This window comes from Gymnodraco acuticeps, unplaced genomic scaffold (assembly GCF_902827175.1).
Source record: "Gymnodraco acuticeps unplaced genomic scaffold, fGymAcu1.1, whole genome shotgun sequence".
NCBI classification, from domain to species: domain Eukaryota; kingdom Metazoa; phylum Chordata; class Actinopteri; order Perciformes; family Bathydraconidae; genus Gymnodraco; species Gymnodraco acuticeps.
Window position 1 is genome coordinate 1,892,220 of NW_022989949.1, and position 20,228 is coordinate 1,912,447.

At 40.5% G+C, this 20,228-nt stretch overlaps 3 protein-coding genes across 6 annotated transcripts in view; all 3 read right to left on the bottom strand.

Annotated features, from left to right (window-relative positions):
• Positions 1–509: 509 nt before the first annotated feature.
• fcer1g (Fc fragment of IgE, high affinity I, receptor for; gamma polypeptide) lies at positions 510–6,050 on the bottom strand. Its single transcript, XM_034210581.1, has 5 exons — positions 5,847–6,050; positions 3,043–3,134; positions 2,101–2,151; positions 1,276–1,299; positions 510–1,163 (listed from the first exon to the last, which is right to left on the bottom strand). The coding sequence occupies exons 1-5, from the start codon at positions 5,908–5,910 to the stop codon at positions 1,110–1,112; spliced, it is 285 nt and encodes a 94-aa protein (XP_034066472.1). The 5' UTR covers positions 5,911–6,050; the 3' UTR covers positions 510–1,109.
• Positions 6,051–6,256: 206 nt separating this feature from the next.
• ndufs2 (NADH:ubiquinone oxidoreductase core subunit S2) lies at positions 6,257–15,551 on the bottom strand. The gene is made up of 14 exons (XM_034210580.1): positions 15,406–15,551; positions 14,387–14,490; positions 13,659–13,849; positions 13,151–13,271; positions 12,456–12,568; positions 11,252–11,326; positions 11,039–11,116; positions 10,863–10,948; positions 10,622–10,741; positions 9,136–9,265; positions 7,305–7,400; positions 6,964–7,047; positions 6,544–6,601; positions 6,257–6,458 (listed from the first exon to the last, which is right to left on the bottom strand). The coding sequence occupies exons 1-14, from the start codon at positions 15,510–15,512 to the stop codon at positions 6,421–6,423; spliced, it is 1,401 nt and encodes a 466-aa protein (XP_034066471.1). The 5' UTR covers positions 15,513–15,551; the 3' UTR covers positions 6,257–6,420.
• Positions 15,552–16,418: 867 nt separating this feature from the next.
• kirrel1a (kirre like nephrin family adhesion molecule 1a) overlaps positions 16,419–20,228 on the bottom strand; it is a 36,301-nt gene continuing 32,491 nt past the window's right edge. For all 4 annotated transcript variants that reach the window (XM_034210565.1, XM_034210562.1, XM_034210563.1 and 1 more), the window contains exon 15: positions 16,419–19,288. In XM_034210565.1, coding sequence (XP_034066456.1) covers positions 18,566–19,288 — 723 coding nt within the window. In that variant the 3' untranslated portion in view covers positions 16,419–18,565. The remainder of the gene's footprint in view (positions 19,289–20,228) is intronic.

Here is a 20,228-nt window from a genome sequence, read left to right on the forward strand (position 1 = left end):
TTATTTTCTCGTCTTTACTTGCTCTGATCAGGCAGGTGAAAGAAGACACGGAGTGGCAGTTTAAAGGCTGGATTTTATACAAGGCTGACACCAAGACAAAAGCTGCCTCCTCCCAAAGGAGAAAAACAAATTAAGCCATTCATTTTTAAAAGGGATATAAACCCAGTCAACACCCCAGAAAATAATTCCATAATCTGAAAAACAGGAATAAGCAGGACATACCTACTTTGTATATGGTTTTCCCTGCATTGTTTACCCCACATGACCACAACACTTCGGACACCTATTTTTTTTAAATCTAACTAAATGGCTTTTCAGACATAAATCTTTCGCAGCCTCATACAAACTGTACGTTGCCAAACCACAGTGAGAAAATGATCATTTTCATTTCTGTTTGTGGTTGTTTACCTTATGACGACTGGAGGTTTACCACTCCCTTCAAAACGTAATATCTAGGAGACAGGGTCCCCCTAATTATCAACTGTAATTCAAAGAGAGACAACATTATGTAATGAGCAAGTTCACATTGATTTTATTCGTACAAGAGCTCTATGCATCCTATAGGCAGCACTTTACATACAAAACAGTGTGTGTGTGTGTGTGTGTGTGTGTGTGTGTGTGTGTGTGTGTGTGTGTGTGTGTGTGTGTGTGTGTGTGTGTGTGTCACTGCCATCCTGTGGCGTACAGGTAACACTGCTCAGTATCTCAGGCTTGAAAATGGCTTTAAATGTATTCACTCACACCATCTTGTGTTTGGCTCTCCTACATAAGATGCCTTACCGATGGCCTCAAAGCGATAGATCGTTGGACAGTTTAAAGACAAAATGTAACATTCATTTAATTTGAGTTTTTGTACATAATGTGTCGGAAGCATAACAGTTTAAAAATGCAAGAATGTGCAAGAAAGAAAACAGGCGAAAACAGTTTCCCATCTTCAGCTGAACTTCCCTGTCGTCCTTTGTAATAACATTAGAAAGAAAATAGCAAAAGGGAAATGAACACTGCACGCATTCTCTCATTCTCTCAAAAATAAAAGCAGGGTTAGATATGCTAAGTTTAAATATATATAAAAGATGTAGAAGAATGGCATCTGTCTCTCGCTTATTGAATCACTTCTTCTGCCCAATAGTCTCATACGTGTCCGCGGCGTGGGGAGTCAACCCCTGGAAGGGAAAAAAGAGTGGGTACATATAAATATAAATATAGTATCAAAGTATTTTTTAGGGATTCAGCAATCCCTCATTTACTTTACATCATCACAGAATCACAACGTACCGAGTAGAGGCTCTCATCAGTACTCTGTCAGGGAGGGAAAACAGCAATATTAGACATATTGTGTCTTTCTTTGGCCACGACTACATAAACGTCTCGTTACACATCTTTGTAAAGAGGAAGAACAAGCTACACACACCAGATCTGTACACTTCAGAGTGTGTGTGTGTGTGTGTGTGTGTGTGTGTGTGTGTGTCGAGGCAGGTTTGTGGTTGGTAATAGGGAATAATACACTTAAATAAGTAAAGCAGTCAAGCAGCAGGTAGCACGCTCTTTTCAGCAGCATGTTATCAGGCATTGCAAAAACACCAGCCTAAACTGTAAAACCTATACAGTGTATGCTATCAACACTAGGCACAATGAAAAACAATATGAAACAAAGGAATGTGTTTGTGTACAATATAATGTACCAAGTGTGCAATGTATCTCCAGTGTATTTCTATAATGCAATGGGGTTGAGTGTGAGTATGAAAAGCTCTATCTCTGCATGCTTAGCAATTTAGTTTCACATACAGGAACATGACTATAAAACATAGATGTTTCTATTAAAGCAATTTAGCCGCTGGTGCAGAGCTTATCTGGCCGCACACAGCTGCAAGTGTGGGGCCGCAGAAAAAACCATAGAGGTGTGTTTCCTATCGCTGTTTGCCGACTGAAGTTAGACGTGACCAGTTACGTTTATTTTTGCCTCCACAGAAGCTCTGTGTCTAGTTGTTCACTGAAACTCCAGTAAGTGCTGTGGTTAATTGTGTTCTGAACATTTATTTCAGACGATGAGTCATCTATTTCAATCACACATGTACAGCGTGCGTGTGTGTGTATTTTTACCTTCTTGGCCGGCTTGCCGATCTTAGCTTTAGCCAGCCTCGCATTGTTGACCTTTATAGATAGAGTTACATTAGTGAGAGACATGTCACACTGTAGTTTCACCGTCCATTAACAGTTGTTTAGTCGCGCTAAATTGTACTCTCTTGGTATCGAAAGGTGTCGAAAGCAAAGAAGTCTTATTTCGGTATAGCAAAACATTCATCTGCCACAATAAACAAATAGAAGTGTTGTTTGCCACTACATCAGCATATATTCTGTATTCTAAATGTGATTGATACTGGTTCTCCCTTTCTGAATGTGAAGCATGCTGATGAGACCCTATGTTATATCCATAATGTATCGGATTACTTAAAAAGCAAGTCATTCAGTTCAAAATATCATCTGTTCTTCCATATTAAATACATCTGATGTACAGCATGGGTGGTTCTAGTGGCTAGTTACACAGAGCTTAGGCCCCCTTGTGGCCCCCCTCCAAAAGAATAAATCTTCTATAATACAATTCATGTACAACACTAAGTTACTGTGCTGTAACCTGGGATATATCATTTCAATGAGTTGAAACTGAGTTACTGACTAAATGTTGTGACTAAAACTAATATTAACAAATAAGCTAAAAACAGAGTTTGGCTGAATAAATCATGTATTTATTACCCCAAACTTCTTTTAATGTCCGGTATCTTGGGACAAAGTAACAACAAAATAAAAAATAAAAATTCTAGTAAGTCATTGACAGGTACTCTGTTACTAAATCAAACATCAATAATGGTATTTTTTTTTTTTTTTTACATGTGCTCTGACTTAAAATCTCCTTCTTCCTCCATTAAAGGCGCCCCTCTCATTAAAGGTATTGGCCCCATCCTGGCCCCCCCAGTGAAATAAGTCTAGAACCGCCACTGATACAGTTTAAATGTGTGTGTAAAGGCAAGTGTGTATCATTCAAACCTTGATTCTGCAGTAGAGCGCCGTCAGGATAATGCCGTACAAAAACAGGATGCCATCCAGCACGTAACACACGTATGGTTCTGTGAAGGCAGCTGAGGAAACAAAGATAGTTACTTATATTAATTCATATCCCTTCCCCATATGTTACTATACAAAATAATTAGAAAAACACCATCATCATCAAGTACTTCCTCCAAAACATTAGCTTAACTATTGCATTATTATTTACTGTCATGTTGGTTCTCCTGTGAAGAGATTCTCATTTACAAAACGGCATATTGAGTAACCGTGACGTCACAATCTGAGATGGTGAAATCAAAATGGTGAAAACATGACATGTCTACAGTCCACACTGAAAAACTGAAACGTTGACGTGAAATTTCACATAACTGTATTAGGTTAGTTGAAAGCAATAATATTAAGTTGAACCTATTTAAACTTGATATTAACGCTTTCAACTAACCTAATACAGTTATGTGAAATTCTTTGACGTAATATATTTAATTAAACGTTTTAGTTTTTTCAGTACAGGGTGAGATAGTTACAGCCATGCAAACAATAGCGGAAATAAAACACTTCTGCGAGTCCCCAGTAAAAGTAGCGTTTGAGTTTCAGTTAATCAACTCATCAAGGAAATGTAATAATAAAAAGGGTGGGTTATGTTATCTGTTTGCAACACATCAGAAGCATATCATTTTAAGCTGTAATGAACAACAACCGCTTCTCCTTCTGCAGTGTGTAATATTGAGTCTGGAAATTGTACCTGCATAAGTGCTTTTACTAAAGACGACGGGAAGTCAGCTTTTAAAGGCGTCTACTTCTTACACACGTCTTTTCTTTATCCTTCGATCACGGAAGAATTCGCTGCAGATATTACAAGCAAAGTCCTTCCAAAGCAGTGACATAGGGTCATGGATTCTTTGGTGTTTCTGAATACATACAGCGATCTTCTTGAATATGTTGGCCTTGGGTTTGCAGGTATTGAATAAAAACATCAAGTGATAAAACCGCTTGATTGTATAAGACTGTAACTTTGAAGGAAATTATTAGGGACTGTGGATTTCTGTTGGACTATGTCGTTAGTTCCTCTCCTTCTGAATTGGGTTTTGTAAATATGAATAACAAAGGCTGGTGATCCCTTCTTCTTGTTTTCTTAATGATGTTTAAGACCATTTGGAAAATATCATAAAAGTTATTAAATGATCCTCCCAATGAACAATTGTTAAGATGTTAGTTAGATTTGTAAGTATGAAGAGACACATGAAATATAATAAAAACTCTCAAAAAGACACTGATATTTGGCACATTTATGGATTAATGTATAACTTGTATGGACCTTTTATGAATCACAGTTCAAGGTCATTTTGTATTTACCTTTTAATGGCTTTTATGGCACATATTAAGTGGGGTATTTCTTGTTTGAATTAATTACATGTATATCTGTAAATCATGTCAATCTGTGATCACATGATGGTTTTTCACCACTTCCAAATCATGTTCTCTTTTCAGAGAATCGCATGATATCGACTGGTATTATTGGACATTTGATGTGTGGGGTATTATCTAGCCTCCATCAGCATCTCTTTCGGTTTCCGCAACTCGCGTGTACTACAGCTATAAGGAAACAGCCAACCCTGTATAAGCCCCCTAAAATAACCAATGGACTGATAATAAAGAGTGACTCAAAATTCAGTGTCCGAACACTTTAACCGCCACTCATATCATACAAGCAGATCTCAGCGCAGTTTCAAAGATGAGAACTTCTGTTTCTCACGACTCTCACGACACTCGGCTGTAGCTTAATTTTAAATACATTTTTTTTAAAATTGGGATTTATTGAATGTGCAGTTCTATGTGTTGTTACGAAGGTATTTTAGTGGATAGAGGAAACATGATTTGATAGTGAGAGCTCTCTTTTTTGAAATTCTAGTAGTCAGCTGTGGTTTGAAATTAAAGCTAAAATAAAAAAATTCAATAAATAATGGTCTGTAAAACGCCAGAAAAAAGCTGTCTTGGAATTGCTTCTGTCAATCTGAACACAGTACAAAATCCCTAAATTAGTTAAAAGTAAAATATTAAATCCACAAATTTGAGGAGTGGGAACCAAAACAAGTACTTTAATATTTTTTCATAATAAATGTTTGAGTGCTTCAGCGCTACTCTATTTACCACACTTTAACGTCATCTTGCCTATTCCACCAAAAAATGTGAACAGCCATTTAAGGGCTACATAGGTATGTCTCACATGCGCTGAAAACAGTACATTTGGTTTATTTTCTATTATTTCTAAAAAAAAAATCTGCGTTTCACCGCTGTTGAACCGATTAAGTTGTGCATATTGAAAATGTGTTTTTTAATGTATAATTACTGAATATATGTTGCAAAATTTAAAAATAATTGAGGAACAAAAAGAAAAAAGGGAAGTTTTTGGGCAGAGGCAGGGTGTGCCGAGGTCTGCGTTAACATATGAAGTAGTTTAAAAAGTGGTCCACCTCAGCGCCATGTTGCCACAAGAAACAGAACCAACAGGCCCGGTTTCCATTTCCATTTCCTCAGGAACTGCCTACACTGAAGAGAAAGGCCAAAAAAAACCTCACTGCTCTAAATGAACACCTGCCAACATCAATGTACAAACTAATTGTGGTGTACAGCAAAAACATCAAAACTGGGTTATCTTCACACTGGCTACCTAAATAACCAGTTTCTGTTCACACACTGCTCAGTTTTAGGGTTTGTAGCTCCAACGGAGAATTCAATAGAACATCTTTAAGTTCAGTCTATCCCAGTTTGGTGTCACAACTCACCGGCTCTCCCGAAACACATCCACAGACTGATAACGAGTAGCGGGCTCCTGTCCCCCATGGCCATGTTTCCAGAGGCTCGACACGGACAACTGGGCTCCTTCAGTGGCCGCAGTAAACACGATGACTAGTGGGTGGTTTCTTTTTCTCTGTGCTGGTGAAAATTCGAATGTTGCGTACCTCACAGCCAACAGGGGAAGTTGTGGTCGGAGCTATAAGTCCATCTGTCTTAGATCTCATCATACCCCTCCCCTTTTACCACCAACCAGAGGAAGGACAAACATCGAGGTTGGGTCTCTGCTGTCATGCTTAATAGTTGATTCTCAGTTAAGTCACGGAAATGGAGAATTTGAAAAATAAAATGTTGTTTAAAAGATTATAAATCGTACCAAAAGAAAAGTACAACACACTACTTTGCTGTCCAATCATAAAATATTTATTAAGTGTATTTGTACATCACTGGTTATTAGCAGTCACCTCTCAAAGCCTCACTACAGCAACAAGTGAACAGGAAGAGAACATGACTAACAGATGAGTGAAGAGGAGAAAGAATCCTCATCTTTAGGGAACCAGCACGCTAACGGTCAACTTCGCCAAACACGATGTCCTGTGTACCTGTTAGAAAAAAAGAAAAGGCTCAGTATAACTTCATACAAAAGCTAATACTTTCTTTTATAGCATCGAGTTGAGAGCTTCTTACCAATAATGGCCACCACATCAGCCAACATGTGTCCTTTGGCCATTTTATCCAGACTAGCCTAGAGAAGAGAAGAAGTATTAACAGAATAACTACTATTCAGGGAAGCTCTTAGAAAACTGAATATTCATCATTGAAAAGATTATAGCCTGGAGTTAATGCACTAACTACTCTAATAGTTTGTTTATGCAACTTTAAAATACATCTTAGCCTTGAAGACCGAAATGAAAATGACTGCGTTAAACATTAGCAGGAAGGACGGAGAGAGTGGGGGGGGGGGCTTTTAAAAAGCTTCTATAGTACTTTATAAAATCCACTTAATGAGCTAAAAGTAGCCTTAAGGACAAGCTGTTAAACATGCTAAATAATTGATGCCCGGTGTGTTAATATTTCACGGTGTCTTGTGAAGTTTTGAGTGCGTACCAAGTGAGCGAATCCGGGAGCTTTGATCTTGCAGCGGTAGGGTCTGCTGGAGCCGTCTGAAACCAAATAAACACCAAACTCCCCCTGCAACACACACACACACACACACACACACACACACACACACACACACACACTGTAGTAAGCATATCCCTTAGGGCCGTCAAGGGCTTCACAATTAATTAAGACTCAAAGAAGCGAGTCAGTACGGACCTTCAGAGTGCTACCCTTTTAAGGTTAACATCGATTTGCTCGATTAGGGCATTTACAGATGCATTTATACAGCAGTCAAAATACGAAAATGTGGTTTTATACACATATACATTTATGGGGTCTCTCACCTTGGGGGCCTCCACAGCTGTGTATGTGGCGCCTGGAGGGACCTGGTAGCCCTCTGTGTACAGTTTAAAGTGGTGGATCAGAGACTCCATGGAATTCTAGGACAAAGAGCACATGCACACAAACATTACAGGAAGTGATCTCAGAACTTAAAGGGATAGTGGAAATGGAACCTCAAATAGTTTCGTTTTAACTTATATACAAGCATAATTACGTACCAAAACAATCACACCTGATTAAAAAAATATAATAATTGCCTTACGCATGTTAGAAGCACTTTATTGCAGCTTCCCCGAAGTTTTTTAGAAACGAAATGTTCGACTCAGCCAAACCGGAAGTGACGAAAACTTAGGAAGACGATACGATAACAAACTATGGCGTCTATGCAGAATGAACGTGGAAGGGCAAATATACCAGACAAAGAAGAAGGATTGTACGAGATATCCAGTGATAATAGCGAGTCAGAAACATCCTCTCGGCTTTCCTACGAAAATGTCGTTTTAGGAACTGAATCTGAATCCGGTTCAGTAAGCGACGATGGTGACAATATTGAGCCAGACGATGGACCATTACGTCCTTATTTGTTCGAGCCCGAGCCCGAGGTGATGGTTCACGGCATGGGCAATGGCGAGGATGACCAGGACCAGGCGCCAGATGATGCACCCCTACGCACAAATAATCTTGACTGGTAGGTCCCTAAGCATAGCTCACGCATCTTAAGATCACCTGTAGCCTTTACAAATATTAATCATTGTTAACCAGTTAAGCCCGAAGGTCCCCCCAGTGGACCCCTCCCACAGTTTTTTTTCTCTCACATGTCTCAGGGCTTCTTAACATTTATGAAACTATTAATGTTTCATACCCTTTTAAAGGTAAGAAACTCCGCTAACTGACAATAAGAACAATTGTTAGCTAGAAAAAACACAAGAGTAATACCAAGCCTTTGAATTAGCATTGAGCGAAACAATGCTAACTAATGCTAACGCTTTTTTACACACAACACACGGTAGAAATGCCCTTATTGCTATCTTAACTGCACAAACAAGATATACGATTTAAAGCTGAGACTCCACAGATTCCACACATGTAATGTCATCACTGTAAGACCTCGAATTCCTGGAGCTATCAGCCAGAAAAGAGAAAGTAAACAACATCCGGTTCCAAAAATATTACAATAATTACGTCTTACCTTTTTTGATTTGTGATCAAAAGTTGTGTTCAACGGAATAAAAACGCATCTCAAGGTTAATCCAATGTCGTTGTGTCACGTAGAATTTTTTACTGATAATCAATCATCATATTTATGGCAATATACTCGGTATAAAGTATTGACACATCTATTCACCATAATAAAGGTCGGCTATTCACATGCAAATGCTATTGAATGTCCGCCATTGTTTGTGCCCGTCTTCCTATGCTCTCGTCATCACCCGAAGATTCCCGAAGTATTTCGTTTCATTGAGAGGGCGCAGTAAAATTGAAAATAAAATGAAACTAGGCGCATGAAATAAAAAAAAATTGTTTATTATGCTTATTTTTAATAAAAATACATAAGTCAAACCCAAAATTCGCGGATTTCCACTATCCCTTTAAGGGCGGCCAAATTAAGGTGCTTTTTATTTATAGAAGTGGCTAACTCTGTAACGATGACAGTGTGAAGATAACACAACTGACATTTAACAAACACATAGAAGAGATAAGGGGAAAGTCCAAGCAGGAAAAACGTTTTTTACATTTGCGTAATCAAACCAGCTTATAGGATGGAATGGAAAATGATATTGTGCGGGGGGGGGGGGGGGGGGGGGGGGTTAAGGTATCCCCACTCCAGCTCACCTTCATCTCAGACCTCTTGGGTGGGGCCACCTTGGCATCGTCCACCTTAATCTCTCCTTCTGGCATCTTGTTGAGAGCCTGCAGCACGATGCACAGCGACTGCCTCATCTCCTCCATCCTGCACAAATACCTGGACCACGCAGATAAAACAGTCAGCTACTACCTCTGATAACACAAGTCAGGAAATCATCCACAGATTATGATCAACTTCAAGTCATTCTGTAAATTGGGGAGGAGTTGATCACACAAATAGACATCGTTATTTCTCATCATTTGCTCCCAACAGCTCAACTCAGTCATTTCTCAATATCTGTGATAAGAGAACTAAACAGGACAGAAGGCACTGCCTGTGCTGCATCAATGGAAATGCTTAACCAGTAACATTCAGCTTTATCTGCAGAAAAACCATGACTTATTTACATATGGTGTCCGGGGAAAGCCATAAAATACTTTCTGATGGACAGGGTGCCAGAATTCAATGTTCAATATGACATACTTGCGGCAGAATTGTACATGTTGGATCGAAGCAGCTTTAATAAAATAGCTATGACATATCATCGCAACTCTTATGTCGGACAAATATCTTCCTTTTCACACGAGTGTTTATTTGTAGATTAAAGGGGCCCTATAATGCTAATTTTGACATGTCTCCATGCTTTAATGTTCAAAAAGCTCTTCATTTTTCTGCCTGTGCTGTAGGGCTGAACGATTAATCGATTTTAAATCGAAATCGCGATTTGTAATGATGCGATTATTAAATCGCAAAGCCTGCGATTTTTTAAAACTTTTTTTGTTTTTGTTTTTTTAACAATTTCTTTCTTCTTTCTTCTTGTGTGTCAGTCAACCACACCAATCAGAAGTGCTGTGCTCCACATGTACCAGCCATTGTTAATCAATCAGAAGTGGCCCATTATAGAAAGTGATAGACAGATTGATCCAATCACCTGCCAAGTATCTTTGAAAGTGCCTGCCCTTTCCAAATGGCTTCCAATGGAGCTCTCCTCGATGGTTTGGTGAAACAAACCATCTGAGTCAGGTTAGTAATGCTCCATCACATGTTTCTATTACAGGGTGAATCTTAAACTGAAGCTTGACTTTAAAGCAACCCAACGGAAGTTTCATGTAAGTTTAGTTATTTCACTCGTAGCTCGGGCTGCGGGGGTGCTGGAGACGGAAGCACGTTGATGCGACCTTCCTAGCCGGAGTTATGGCCGCATTTTACAATAAACTTCCGTTGGGTCGCTTAAAAACAAATATCGCAATTGCAATATTTGTCAGAAAAATCGCAATTAGATTTTTTTCCCAAAATCGTGCAGCCCTACTGTGCTGCAGCACCTCTTTTCACCCTCTGTCTGAAACCAGAGCCCAGTCTGCTCTGATTGGTTAGCTGGCTAGCTCTGTTGTGATTGGTCAACTGTTCAGAGGTCCCGCCCCATGGCCTATCACGTACAATGTGTTGGAGCGCTAGCCAATAGAAGTCTTTCACCTGTCATAGCAGTCTCCGTTGCTTCCGATGGGGATGTCGAACTCCACCTCGTCGTACTTGTCGTAAGGCTGAGATTTCCTCAGGTCCCACTTGATGCCTGACCCGCGCAGCATCACTCCACTGGGGGGGGGGGGGGGGGGGGTGAGAAGAGAGGTGTTAAATATCAGGGTAGAAATATCATACCAACTAAAAATGTGTGTGCATTTCATAAAAGGAAATTGAAAGGGAATAGGTGGTTTACCTGAAGCCGTAGTTGAGGGCTTCCTCTGCCGTCACCACCCCGATGTCCACGGTACGCTTCTTCCAGATACGATTGTTGGTCAACATCTGGCAAGAAGAAAACAAATTTGAGTATTTAATGATAGATTTTCACCACATCATTATCGTGTAAAGATCAAAACATATAGAAGAAGTCACCTCTTCTACTTCATCGATTCTAATGGAGAAGTTCTTGCACCACTCATAGATGTCGTCCATCAGGCCAACGGGCATATCCTGAAACACATAAGATCATTAACACTGATCATGATCTGATAAAGTGGTCTACAGGTAAAATAATTGATAAATCTTACGTACACAATTCTCACTAAGAGATAGCTTAATTGTGTTGTTTAAAATGAGTTATTTTACCTGATGCACACCGCCAGGTCTGATGTATGCAGCGTGCATTCTGGCTCCAGACACTCGCTCATAAAACTCAAACATCTGGGAGGAAACAAAGATCACAGTGAGAGTGAAAAGGGGCATCCACATTTATTTACAATTAGCTTGATTTTCCGTGAATATGAAACTATAGTCACTTCTATGGGTCACAGATGTTCCGTTTACTCCAACTTGAATGTTTTTCAGTAACTTGATTTCTTCTTTTGAGGAACTTTATGGTAATGCGTGTCTCACGTGGGGATGGGTATCGTTAAGGTTTTAACGGTACTACTACTTTTATCGATACCGCTTATCGGTCCGGTCTTTTAACGGTACTCTTATCGGTTCTTTTGGAGAAAAAAAACAAGGTAAACTAACTAAACAAATTGTGAACAAAACTAACATTGCTTTTTATTTAAATTAAATACATAATAGGCTATTTCACATCAAAAGAAACAACAATGTTTTAACAAATCGTAAATAATCTGATGACAGACTGTAAACAGAATAGCTGAAACTTTAACAAAATAAATAACTCTGTTACCTCTAATCATTAACCCATGTTTGTATAATGTAGTTAACTCCGTGTGTTGCTGCTAGCATACATAACACCTGACGTGGAAACGTTACTCGTGGATGGGGCTACAGAGCTGCTAGAAAGACAGTCGAACCCGGTGCATTCCTCCGTCTGAATGTGGAGCACTTTTGCTAAATGTTTAAACAAATTGCTCGTGTTATCGCCCTTACATGATAAACTCTTATTGCACTTTTGGCAACGAGCCGGGTAAAGTTTAACCACACCTCGGAGCGCGTTCTCTCCGCCATCTCCTCCATGTGTGTGTGTGTTGTGTGTGTGTAAACTGCCCCGCCCCCTCGCAAGCAGGCGGGAGAGAGAGATCGAAAACACTAAAAATAATCATGGATGCATTTTGCAGTCTTTTTGGCGACACTAAAACTGCAATATAATGTTTGTGTAGCAATAATACATATGACATGTTTTTTGCATGTCTCCAGTACCGATAAAAAGGCCGCTAACGTCGGAGCTTAACGGTACCACGGTCTTTAACAATTCAGCCCCGGGGCCGTTTAATACCGGGGCTCGGTACCCATCCCTAGTCTCACTTGCCAAATGGTATTGATTTTTTAAGAATGTTGCAAGCAAGTGCAATACAGAATAAACAATGTTTCTGACCTTCTCTCGCTCCTCGAACAACCAGAAGAAGGGGGTCATGGCACCAATGTCAAGGGCGTGCGTAGTGATGGCCATGATGTGGTTCAGGATGCGGGTCAGCTCTCCGTACAGAACTGCAAAACAAAAACACAACAAACCATTTAGGACTATTGACAAGAAATAAATAGGTCATTTAAAAAAAAATTTTAAATCAATTATTGATTTTAAGTCATTTGTCAAACAAATGTAACAACATTTCACGTGTTCCTAGCCGATCAAGTGAGAAGATTTGCAATATAGTTCTTCTCTCTTTAGGTTTTGGACAGAAAAATGCTTTTAAAATGTAACCCTGTAAACATTTGAATATTCTATTAACCATTATCATTGGATGTAGAACTATGACCATTGACCGCAACTGACAGATACAAGATTGTAGGAACACCGGGGGTTAGGATTATTAATTAACAATAATTGGTGTTTGTGTAATTCTAATGCATTATATCTGTCGAAAGCAGAATCCCTTTCAAATCAGTAGTATTTGTTTATTCTGAATTTCAGTTATAGCACTATAACATTTAACGTCTAATTCAACAGCCTGTTATAAATGGAAAAAATAGGTCCACTAAAAATATATATTCACGGTATTTTTAGGCCTTCAATTATTTGATTTCAAATCTATAGCCTTTGCAGAATCAGCAGACACTGCCAGTCCGAACCTCTGATCCACTGTGCACGGGGGGGGGCCTGGATGTTGAGCAGCTTCTCCACAGCCAGAGAGTAGGCCTCCTCGTTACACATCATGGAAACATAGTCCAGGCGGTCAAAGTAGGGCAGAGCCTGTGGTCAAAAAAGAAGAAGCGCTTCGGTTAAGGGAATTCTAAAACAATTGCGGGACAAATGACACATGAGAAAGGTCTGTTAATCAAGACTGTTGAGGTGAGAAGTTGAATATTTTCCTTTTAAAGTGAGGGGGTGTTCCTTTGCTCGGGCACCAGCTACGTTTTACCAAGTAAACACAACTCAATCTCCAGAGGATGTGGTCGTGTACATTGCAAAAAAACATCATTTTTGCAATGGGTTCTGATGCAATGTTCTGTCCTTAGACTGGCTAAAAACCAAATAGCACAGATCAACATCCAACATACTAAATGTGCTCTTCAACCCACTACCTTAGACGTTTATAAGGGTAAAAACTAATTACAGATATCATCAGTGGTTGAGTACCTGCAGGTAGGTCTTGTACTCAATGAGCTTCTCTGTGCCACGGTGAAGCAGGCCTATGTGGGGGTCACACTTCTTGACGGACTCTCCGCTGAGCTCCAGGACTAGACGCAGCACGCCGTGAGCTGCAGGATGCTGGGGGCCAAAGTTGATGGTCAGGTTAGACACATCCTTCACTGCATCAGGATCTTTGTCTGCAAGGAGCAAAAAACATACAGGGAAGGTTAGCCAATTGAGTTCATGGAGAGCAGAACAATTAGTATTGCTTTAGGATATGCTTTCTAATACAAATAACTAAGAAAGCAACCGATAGACAACATAAACAGTTCAATAAATCATCTATTGCCTATGTAGGAACAATTTGTATTATTTTATTACTTTATGTAGGTATGTAGCTGCCCAATGTGTTAAAATCCAGTGCTCTGTGTACATGTAAACAGTTTTGTGACACTGAAGACATGTCTTTAAAAGGGTTGGTGGACTGACAACACCATGGAAAATAATGGAAATAGGTTAAAGTATAATACTTGTTTTTTTATAAATATAGTGTCAATGTTGTTAGCTTCCACACAGTCTTACCAATACAAAATGTGCCTTTTCATTGAAAAAAATAAACAAATAAAGTGGGTCACAGTCATTCTGTAACATATAGCCCTAAATGTGAGACTGTGTGTGTGTGTGTGTGTGTGTGTGTGTGTGTGTGTGTGTGTGTGTGAGTGAGATGACAGTACCATTCCATGGTGGTGGGACCCATTTCTCGTTAACAGCAGTGGGGTACATCACCGCCCCAGCAAATTGCTCGGTATACTCCACATCTGGCTGCCATTGTTTCTGCCTGTAAAAACATTGAACATGAGGTACGGTATTTTTCTTCATTGTTTAGGCAGACAATTAAAGACAAAAACAGCATTTTAACCCCAAGTATGTACCACATTTTCAGGCTATTGAATCGCCATTAATGACAGTGGCCGATGAGAGACACAGGCAGATCAGACTTATTGTTAATTACTGCAACATCAATACATGACTACATTAACACGTTGTAACAATATACTTTAACTCCTAAAGCATCTGTAGAACTCCCTCGGTATCAGATTACGCCAATAACAAGCTTTCCTGTTGAAGTCTGCTTGACATTGGTGCCACTGCTACATAATCTAATCAACACATTACATGCTAGGAACAAAAACACATTGTAGAGACCTCTAAGCCTAAAGTGAGATATACGACTGATTCTGATAATAGCGATGGGTCGGAATCAGGCTTCTTCACATGTTTACCATTAGTTTCAAAGGTCTTACATATAGCTAGAATGTAATGCAGGTAACACTATTTTGGGAGCCTCATAACCACCTATACGTTGACTTTACATACAGCATTAAAGCTGCAAAACAACGATAAACACGGAGTGACATTAGCTAATCAGAAAGCTAAGCTAACTTTAGGTAACAGTTTAGGTAACGCTAGCAACTAGATAGCACAATAGCTAGTTTACCCTTAGACAAACGCCGCTTTAAAGGATGACATTGCTATATTTGTATGATAATTACATTCTGCGTGCATTGATAAATACATTTTCCATTCAGAAAGAAACTACATACTGTTGCAGGTGATTATAATTATTTTGCAGGTCGGTTTTTTAAGCGTTATGCTAACATTTGCCTGTGTGTCAGTATGAATATTTATCTAACGCTCAAGCTAAAACGGCAACCCACACAAAACGTCACGTTTCGTATTCTTGTTATCTTACCTGTTCTGCACGACAGTACAGGCAGGGCTCAGCAAATTATTATTTAATATCAATTTTGTTGAAGGACGTCCTAGTTTAGTAAGCGACCTCAACATCGTGCCCGCCATTTTGGCTGTTAGTGCTACACTGGCCGTGGCCAATGACGTAGAGGAGTTTCTTCTTTTGTAGTTAAGAAGGTGCATTCAGTTAAAAACGTGTGTCTGCCACCTATCGGTTTATAGCACGAACTGCTGCCTGACAAACTGCTTTATCAACGTTTTCATTTTATTGTATTTATGTTTCTGTCCCTTTAGTAGATTGGTATATAAGAGAGTATTCTCATTTATCCTGATTATTTTATAGTTTGTATTCTTAAATATTCTTCTGAATATAGTAGTTTCTACTATGAATATGTATATAATGCAAAGAATGTTTATTTTTTAAATTATATTTCTAAGAAATTTTATAATTCTTGCACACTGCTGCTGTGACAAAACAATTTCCCAACTAGGGATACATAAAGTATCTATCCAACTATCTATCATCTATCTATTGTCTCAATGTCTATCTATCTTTTCATATATGTACAGTACATAGCAGTCTTTATCTTAAGCTCTGTTCAGCTTTATCGTCCTTACAGCTGTATTTGTATTTGTGTGTATCAACATTAAGAGCAACTCAAGAAAGAGAAGCGTATTCATGTTTCCAGTTTACTTTGTAAAATCTATCACACAATATATTTGTCTTTATTAAAGAACAAATCCCAACTATTATAAGACCCCAACCTCCTGAAACCCGTTTTATTTATCGCTATTCGTAGCCCATACCACAAATGTGTCATAAAGAAAAGGGTAGGCAGAATGTAAGATTTTTAAACTTTACTATTCTTTAATAAAGTCTGTACTGCTGCTTCTAAGCATACACTCCAGATTTGTGTTCTCCACTCCCCCTAAAATATTTGAGCTTTTATGCTTATTACACAAACAATGGAAGCTGTACATTTAAAGCCAATGACCAAAAATGAAAAAACTCGGCTTTATTATAAAAAACAGTGCTTTTATTTATGTAATACTGTGGAAAAATAATTACATACCATTTTTAAAAAATATTGAAGATAATGAAATTAAAAAATGAGAGTTTGATAACGTTCGTTGTACATCTTTTGAACAGTTGTCTCTGCTACGAAGAACAGTACAATAAGATAAACATTGGATTTTCTAAATTCAAAGACACAATAATACAGGATACAGTCCTACCAGAGGTATAAAAGTACTGTGACAGGATTGTGAGAGAAATGATATGGACATATACTGAAGCACACACACACACACACACACACACACACACACACACACACACACACACACACACACACACACACACACACACACACACACACACACACACACACACACACACACACACACACACACACATACTGTATACACACGGACATGCATACAATAGCACTGGAGTCGTGTGCTGCGTGTTTACAGTATGCTTCCCATACACACGCCGTCATTCACACATCTATACAAACACACTGTACAAATCGATGTGCTTGCCAGTGCCCAAACACTCCCTCTTGATCTCTCTCTCACACACACACACCCACACACACTCACAGTCAGGGTTCGAGTTATAAACTGAGCTCTATGGGGGTCTTTAAAACTAACGCGTGCGCACACGCGCAGCAGCAGCCCTCTACTTGCTACAAACTTAAAATAATGGTTGTTGGTAATGTATTAGCGACTCCCACAGATGTATGATTTCACTGCGTCCGTGGGAGCTCAGACCCTCCTTAAGGGAGCTCAGCTCCCATTGGCTCCCACATAACTCCAACCCTGCTCACAGTCATACTCTACTACATGTCAATATTGTGGACAAGCCTTCATTGAACCTCTCCTTACACATTCTCCTCCGGCCGTTTTTTTGGCAGACAGACGATGAGGAATGATTAAAATGGAAATGTACGACATGTTCCCCTATAAGGCCACTCAGTTCTAAACCCAACATCTGTGTTTTTCTCTCTGTCTGCACCGAGCTTGTAGTGAGGAGCTCAGAGGAAAAAGGCTCCAGCCTACGAAAATGTCTGAGAATGACTCAAGGCCCCGAGCCTGGTTTATAAAGCAACAGTCACCAATAGAAGGAGCTTCTACTGCATATACATGGTTTAAGGTGAATAACAACATGAACACTTGGCACTAGGGTTTCCTTTATACACTGATACACCCTTCTGATGTGAAACACGTCCTGAATTCAGGCTCCGCTGTTGACACAACTCTTCTTCCTGTCTCAGTGGAATCACCGGCCCGTTTTCTTTAAGTGGGCTCACGCTCAAAACTTTTGGTCCGTACATACACAATACATGTTTTACATTGACAAAAATAATTCTGTAATGTTAAAAAATAGAATACAAAGCTCTAGTCTGGTGTGCAAATAAAAAGAAGACATTACACAGATATAGATAAGGGACGTCTAAGCATGAATACTGTAGATGCAGTGCAAAATGATGACAACCCTCCCAACCCCCCCCCCCCCCAGCCCCAACACATGCCGCCTAACGGGCATAATGGCATGTACCACTGTACAAAAGGGCATTCTGGGATACTATATTTATACTGTATGTGCTCTATGATCACTGAATAAGACAACCAGCAAAACAAAATAAAAAATGGAGGCCAGAAATAACTTCCACTGGTTGAGGTTTTACCCAATCAGCGTGTTCCATATTTGACAGTCCGTTTAGCCTAAAGACGTTCTCTCTCATCATTTACAAAGTCAGTTCAGAGCAAAAGCTATAGGGCTCCATAGATCTGTGATCTCTCGTCCTCTCTCTGGTTCTTGCTCTCTTTCTCAGTCTTGATTGTGACTTGCGCCGTCCGCTCTTTCAGAGCTCAGATATACAAACACATTGGGAGAGAGGGAATTCAAAATTGTGTGGAATTTCCCTTCCCTGTCTCACTAAACTACTTTCCCACTCGTCTTTTTTTCTCCCCGTCTCTCCCTGTCTCATGGGCACAGTCTCCTGACTGTGCATGTGGGTGTGTGTGATGTTTTTCAGTTTCTGTGTGAAATGTGTGCGTGTAAATCTATGATTGTCTGTCGTGTTTTTTAGGTGTGACACTATTTATAAGATGCGTCCTCATGCTCTGCTCAGACCGTGAGGGTGTTCTCTGTCTCACACGTGAGTCTGCATCCTCTGTGTGTGCCGGCTGTGGGAGTAGTCAGATTGTTGGGAGGTGTAGGAGAAGCGGGTGGAGCTGCCGTACTTTCCGAGTCCAGGCTCTGATCCCGAGGGGGCAGGGCCCGGGGGACCCACGCCCACAACAGGGCTGCCAACCCCAGGTCCCACCCCAGGTCCCACCCCGGGTCCCACCCCGGGTCCCACCCCAGGTCCCACCCCGGCCCCCACCCCGTACATCTCGTAGGAGGGGCAGGCCTCCAGAGGGGCCAGGCTGGACGGGGCGAAACCCATGCGGTAGGTCTGGTAATGCGACGGGTATCCGTAGTTGTCGTAGGCCAGCTGGGAGGTGGAGTCCAGGAGGCTGCATTCTCCCGGGAAGTCGCTGGCCATGGGGGGGGGGTTCGGCTGGGGCTGCTGAATCTGGCCCGCGCGGGTGAAGGTGTTGAACTGGGCGTAGCTGATGTGTGAGAGTCTAGAGGGGGGTCTGGGGTCATAGCAAGCCTGTGGGCGGCCAGGGGAGGTGAGGGGGCCGGGGGGACCGGGGCCCCCTCCGCTGGCCGTGGCTCCTGAGCCTCCTGCACTGCTGCTGATGGAGGCGGCACCCCCTGGGGTCCCTGTGGGGGAGCGGTAGTCAGAATAGTGCAGGGTGGAGCGCGAGGCAGGGCGGCCTTCATCGTGGGTGGAGGCCCGCACGTTGTAGTAGCCATTGGTGGGGTCCTGAAGCAAAAATAGGAGGCAGAATTAGTATTACAAAATATATAATGAGCGGAAAAATCATTATTATTATAAAAACCTACAAACTAAAATTATAAACATTTATATATTACACAACTTTGTTGTTGCTTGATTTTGATTGATCAATAACAACATTCCACGGTGCTTGTTATCGACTTAATTCTTGAACAGTAGCATTCAAATTTATTTGAAATCATTACCTGTGAAATGTCAACTGTATTAGTAAGTTTAGCTGTGTTATAAGTGGCATTATGTACATTAAAGGGGTTCATTTTGTAAAAATAACATGCTTGCTGCACATTATCCCTTACATAATTATTCTATACGCCAGTGTACAGATTGTTAGGGTCAAAGGTCTCTAATAAAAATGTTCTGTTCCTCCAGATCCCCAAGGAGAAATGATCTTGGAGGTCATAGCTGTCTTTTTGTGACTCTTTTTGAAAAATGAATGCAAATCAAGATACAGTCTGGAGTCCTCCAAAATTCTACTGACATTAAATTCCTCAGCAAACAGGAGTAATCCACAAAAACTAACAGATGTCTCTCAAATGATTTCAACTTTAGAGTAGATCTATCTCACTTTTAGAAGAAGGTTAACATGGACGTTAATCCTTTTGATTGTCTGAAGGATGCTCTCCCTGCTCTCTACACCCACTTCATGTTTCTCCACTATTAGTTCTGACATAATTCTGCCATCTCATTGTCTGTCATGCGCCAGCTCCTCCCCCTGACTTTGTTTCACTGCTCTGGTGCTTGTGTGGGGAGGGGGGGGGGGGTAAAAAAACAGTCTGGCTGCTGAGGCTGTTGTCGAGGTGATCTAACCATCTCCTGGGGTGGATTCATGTCTGTGTTTCTTCAGAGTGATGATCCCAGGCAGCGCTCCAGCTAGAGGGGTTTGCCCTCACAAAATATTCATGGGGAG

Excerpts from the sequence above, each read along its gene's own strand:
- fcer1g (XM_034210581.1), bottom strand. The coding sequence starts at position 5,910 with ATGGCCATGGGGGACAGGAGCCCGCTACTCGTTATCAGTCTGTGGATG. Across the intron at positions 2,152-3,042 it reads CGCTCTACTGCAGAATCAAG|GTCAACAATGCGAGGCTGGC; the intron begins GTTTGAATGATA and ends CTATCTATAAAG. Across the intron at positions 1,300-2,100 it reads TCGGCAAGCCGGCCAAGAAG|AGTACTGATGAGAGCCTCTA; the intron begins GTAAAAATACAC and ends CCTCCCTGACAG.
- ndufs2 (XM_034210580.1), bottom strand. The coding sequence starts at position 15,512 with ATGGCGGGCACGATGTTGAGGTCGCTTACTAAACTAGGACGTCCTTCA. Across the intron at positions 14,491-15,405 it reads TGTACTGTCGTGCAGAACAG|GCAGAAACAATGGCAGCCAG; the intron begins GTAAGATAACAA and ends ATGTTTTTACAG. Across the intron at positions 7,048-7,304 it reads CAGCTGTGGAGGCCCCCAAG|GGGGAGTTTGGTGTTTATTT; the intron begins GTGAGAGACCCC and ends TGTGTGTTGCAG.